This window comes from Echinops telfairi, unplaced genomic scaffold (assembly GCF_000313985.2).
Source record: "Echinops telfairi isolate 266 unplaced genomic scaffold, ASM31398v2 ScPeMD7_7469;HRSCAF=8507_0, whole genome shotgun sequence".
NCBI classification, from domain to species: domain Eukaryota; kingdom Metazoa; phylum Chordata; class Mammalia; order Afrosoricida; family Tenrecidae; genus Echinops; species Echinops telfairi.
The window spans coordinates 43,122,093-43,128,075 of NW_022111372.1; the positions used below are offsets into that span (position 1 = coordinate 43,122,093).

General features: G+C 32.3%; 1 protein-coding gene across 1 annotated transcript; it reads left to right on the plus strand.

Annotated features, from left to right (window-relative positions):
* Window positions 1-3,856: 3,856 nt before the first annotated feature.
* LOC101662177 (olfactory receptor 5V1-like) lies at window positions 3,857-4,801 on the plus strand. The gene has a single exon (XM_004696870.1). It carries the CDS (start codon window positions 3,857-3,859, stop codon window positions 4,799-4,801), a length of 945 nt encoding a protein of 314 aa, XP_004696927.1.
* Window positions 4,802-5,983: the final 1,182 nt, after the last annotated feature.

A 5,983-nucleotide genomic window follows, 5' to 3' on the forward strand; every position in this document is an offset into this window, starting at 1 on the left:
TTTGTAAAATAAAATTTAAGTTAAATGTGTATCAAGCAAGTAATATTTTAAAAACAGAAAACACAAGCCACTTTTTATTATATTTATACTGTAGCCATAAATATAAAATTAAGTGCAATTACTTATGAAAAATAGTACGCTGTGTATACAAATTTAGTGGAATGTATTTTAAAGAAAGATTACTGTAATCTTAAACTTTGTTAGTGATAGAAGTACCTATAACTTGGTTATTGGTAGAAATAATGACAAAATTAATACTTTCTATTAAAAATTATAGAGTAGTGAAAAGAGGAAAACTCTCAAGGAGATGTATTGATATAGCATTGCAACTACGGGCTCAAAAATAGCACTTAAGCGGATGGAACAAGACTGGGAAATTTTCCACTCTGTTGTACATAAGGGCATTCTGAGTTATAACTGCCTCGATGGTGCCTCACAACAATAACAAAAATGTAAACAAGTGCAATTAAGTAAAATAGTGCCATTTTGGTGAAGTAGAATCTTCATTATCAGAAAAAAAAATTAATACATAGAATGCAAGATGAAATAGAGAGTATGTTGAGGTATTTTACTGATTTTTTAAAAATTTATATGAACTCTTTAGCATTTAAAATTCCTAATTCATGCATGTATAATTTAAATTAAAATAATGAATTTGAAAAAATATATAAAGTCACAGAAAGTGAACAACCTGCTCAAAGGTAAAATTAGCAGCTACAGGTTAAAATGAGGCTAAAATTTTACTCAACGAGTAGCAACAAAATTTTTCATGTGCATAATAGTATTTTTATCAATACTCATGAAAGCAATATTCCATGAAATATGTGTAAAAGTTAACCAGTCTATCAGAAAATTAAAATGCATTAGAAATTGATGTAAAACATGCATTTTGTGAATGAATAATTCATAACAGTAAAATAACATAATAACATCAATTATTTCTTGAATTTTATTCTGGAAATTCAGTTCTATAACAAATATGTTTAATTATAACTTAGACCTCTTTATAACATACAATTTCAATATTATTTAAACTTGAATTTAGTACTTTTATTAACAAATTTCATTTGGAGTGAAGTGTCAGTGCTAGGTTAATAATAGTTTGACTTGTCAAAAAGTGAAGCATATTCCCATTAGCAGCCTAATTACAGTATTTATCCTCATGGGTAAAGTGAGTTAAATATAAGATAAAGTAAAATTCAATGTGAAGTCCATATAAAATGAGGAATTCAGTTTTCTGTACTGATGCAATTTTACTTCCTGGATCATTATACTTTAATCTTATTGAAATTTTATATTGGTAATTAAATCTTTGTAATTATATACTGAAAAAGAAATGAAATAATGCGCTATATTCTGAACTTTCTAAGTTGATATAAGTAATTGTACATCTATTAATGTTTATACATTGTTAAATGTATTACCTTTATAAAATTAATGAAAATAAACACTAAAGTCTCTGATTATAATAAAAGTTTAATTCAACATGTATTTTTAATGCCCTCAGATATTTGGATTTGAATTTACAGCAAGTGAGAAAATTTCACTTAATAGTGATTTTTCTGATACTCGAATATATGAACTATAGCTCCATTGTTTTATAAAGAAAGATTATTGTCTTTGACAGCAAATTATTAAGAACATTTTGGTCACTATTATTTTTTATTAGATGGGATTTTATTTGATTTGGTTTAAAAGGAGGAGTCTTGTTAATATAAATGCATGTCCCCTTATAAATAATTTCTGCATTGTATTTAACAATATCATAATTTAAGGAAAATGCATCCTTGTTTTTGAAAGAACATATGCTATTTGTGTATCCTGATGATGAGCCAGTTAAGTCTTTTCAGGGGAAGATTATAATTTGTATCTTTTATGTTTTATTTTGTTGCTGTTGTTTGTTTTCACAAATTATATTAGTAAGTGAAGACATAAAATAGGTCTTTAATATTTATTGTCTCAAAATTTTATTTCTTGTAACAATTGCGTGTTGAATTTTAAACTACTATTTTCTTTTAAAAGTATTGATACATAAACATCTAAAAAACTTGAAATGTCATTGCTCTATAGATTCTTGAGCATATGAAGATTTGAAATGGATAATGTAGACATTATTGGTTTGCTTCAATTTTGCTTTTTGAACGACTATTGCTATCTAAGCACCAGGTGCTTTATGGCCTTAATTTCATCAGCTGGAGTTGTTGGGGTTTTTTCCCCCTTCAGTCCTGAGCTGGTGTGCATGATGAAAGAATAGTAACATCTCCCTAATATCTTGAGGATTTATTTTTTAAATATTTCTGGGTAGCAAAAGATAGTGACAAACAATGTTTATATTCAGTAAATAAAAAATAAAGTAAAATTTTCATTGTGTATATTGCAAATGTTACCTGAGACAAAAACAAAACAAAACATAATATCACTGCCAATCAAGTGAAATAAGTGATGGAGAACATGTAATAGAAAATGATTCCTTACATTGAATTCTTTTTTTGTGTTTAAGCTTTCTTTTTTTTTTTTTTAAAGACCTTAAGTTTTCTTTAGTGTGGTCGTAATATTAAAAAAAAAGAATTTTTAAGTGACCTACAATATTCATAGAGGTACTGATCTTCAGATATTTAATTAAATTAGTCTTTTTGTAAGCATTCCTAAACTTTGTGAGCAGTTTATAACTTTGGACTATAATGTATATTTTAAATAATTTGAAAATTAACTATGAATAAATAACCATGGAAATAACCAAAAATGTTTAGCATACATCATTTTTTAAAAACTTATATCCCTTGAGTTATCTTAGACAAAGAGTCAAGAAAGTAAATTTAAGAGTAAGGGTGTTGAATATATGTGCATGTTTGTTTTTGTGTGGGTCCTCTGTGGATATTATCCACAAGGTTTCATTTATATTCTACAGTTTAAATTTAATTAGGTGAAAAATAGGGAATATTCACATATAAGTGATTATGACTTTGAAGATATATATTCTGATTTATTCCTTGCTTTAAGAAGTATTTTGTAGAACAAAATTCAATAATTCCTTCATTTGTCATTTATTATCCACTTTATATCCTGTGTCTGATGGTGACTAACAGCTTTTTATAATTATTTATATCAAGGAATAATATACAGGTAGTACCATTAAGATACTTAATATTAAAATAGCATATCAAACTATAGAGATAAAATGGGGGAGACTAAAGTACAAGTTTAATTAGGGGTAATATATTATTACTAAGGTTCACCGAGTTGTAAAATTCCAAATATTGCTGAAGGGCTATCAAAGCAAAGTTTTATTAAGAGCGTGACATTTTAAATAAAGCCCTAATTTCGGAGAATTTTTTTGTTTTTATTCTCATTGAGGAAATATGGATGAAAATTCCAAGTAATTTAAACATGAGGGAAACTTTACTGCGGTAACTGAACAATAAGGTCAGCAGTTCAAATCCACCAGCTGCTGTGCAGGAGAAAGATGGGGTTTTCTACTCCCGTGATGAGTTAGTCTTGGAAACTCACAGGAACCATTCTCACCAGTCCTTTAGGGCCACTATGAGTCAGCATCACCTCAAAAGCAGTGAGTGTGTTTTTGGGTTTGACACTAATTCACAGTACTCCTTGGGTGGTAAAAATAGGTAAGCTCTGAGTTACTAAAAGAAAGGAGCATCAGTCTGCATGCTAAAGGCAACAACCACGAAGACACAATGGATGACAGTTCTACTCTGAAACAAAAGGGGGCTCTATGAGTTCAGAAAGAGTTGATGAAAACTGGTATTTGGATATCCTTATTCATAATACTAACTATATACATTTTCCAAAGCTTTGATCCTAATCATTACGTGTGTGGTGGTTTCATTCTGTCCAGGGGATGGATGTCTACAACCTAACTACCATCACAGAGTTCATCCTAATGGGACTCTCGGACCTCCCTGAAGTGCGCTATCCTCTCTTTGTGGTACTTGCTTTTATCTATCTAATCACTTTGATGGGAAATTGGGCCATTCTCCTTGCCATTGGAACTGAGAAAAAACTACACACACCCATGTATTATTTTTTGGCAAATTTGTCTCTCTTAGACATTTTCTGTCCATCAGCTACTGTCCCAAAGATACTCAAGAACCTCTTGGCTGAGAGACAGAACATTTCTTTCGTCGGGTGTGTTCTGCAGCTCTTTTTCTTAGTGGCCCTGATAGGGAATGAAGTTTTTCTTCTCTCTGCCATGGCTTATGACAGGTACGTGGCTATCTGTTTCCCTCTTCGTTACAGTCTCATAATGACAAACGGGCGCTGTGTCCAGCTCATGGCCAGTGCCTGGGCAACCGGGTTTCTGAACTCCCTTCTGCATACCGTGTTTACATTCCGCCTGTCTTTCTGTAAGTCTAATCGTGTCAACCAATATTACTGTGACATCCCTCCAGTGGTGGCGCTCTCCTGTTCTTCCACCTATATGGCAGAAATGCTTGTCTTGGTGGTAGGAGGTATCTTGGGAATCAGTGCTTTCTTGATCACTGGTATCTCTTATGTCTATATTGTCTCCACTATCCTGAAGATCCGGTCAGCAGAAGGGAAGCGCAAAGCCTTCTCCACCTGTGCTTCCCATCTCCTGGTGGTTGGTTTGTTCTATGGGACAACGATATTTACCTACATCCGCCCTTCCTCTAGTCAACACTCTCCATCCAGAGACAGGCTCATCTCCATGTTGAATGGGGTCATTACGCCGATGTTAAACCCCATCATCTACAGCCTGAGAAACACGGAAGTAAAAGGGGCTCTAAGGAAGGTTTTATGCCACAAGATGTGTTCAGAACAATAATGATACCGAGAAAATATTACGCAATGAGCACCCCCACTTAGACTCAGTTCAGAGAAATGATTGAAATAATTCCTACATATTCACAGGAATTTATAAATACAAACATATGTCTATATTAATCCTTACCTATACATCTACATTTATGGTTATACACTGGTAATATAAAATTTACCATGAAATAGCCATGTTTGAGTTAGTAGGAACTGTTAATTATTGTAATGGAATAGGAGATATACATTGTCTCAAGTAAATTTGGATCTATGGCCAGGTTTTATACCTATAACCTATGTATTCCTATATATACTCGTGACATACGTTTTATTCACTTTTATTTCTATTTCTATATTTGTGTGTAATTTTTTATGCATCCTTTTTCTTTTCTTCTCCCATCTAGTTGATTACTTTATTTTGCTTTCGGTCCTTATTTAACTTCTGAGCACCATTACTTTGCTCTTCTTTTCCAAGTTTGCCAGTTATTGTAGATTCCTCTCTTTCGTTTTTGAAAAAGGAAATCATTTTATTGGGAGCTCTTACAGATATCATAACATTCCATAGTTCAATCACATCAGGTAGTGTTGTACAATTGCTACCACAATCAGTTTCAAAGCATTTTCTTTTTTTTTGAACTCCTTCATATCAGCTCCCCTGTATTCCCTCCCTCACTGACCATACCCCCCAGGAAACCTTATTCCTTCTTTTCCCATAGGATTTTTTTTGGTCATATCTTATATGATCCAATATATCCATTCATATACACTTCTGTTGTTCAATCCCACCAAGGGGGTTTACGCAGACATCAATGCTTCCAGCTTCCCATTATCCCCCTTCCACCCCCACCCTCCACTCTTCCTGTACCCTCAGGGGCCCAATACTCCTGTAACTTTTTCTTTTTTAAAAAAAGTTAATAAATCATTTTATTGGGGACTCTTACAGCTGTTATGACAATTCAAACATCAGTTGGATCAACTGCTTCTCCTCTGGATAGGCGACTGTATCCATTTTCAGCTTCACCTGTCCTTCCGAGTGGCTGGCTTTTCTGCATTTATATAAATACATATCAAATTTGGTTATTATACCATTATCATCCTAACTGCAATATGTTCAAAAATACATAAATCATCTTCACATACATTTACATACCAATATTCTCATTAGTTACTCAGGATTTTAATTTTTTTAAAT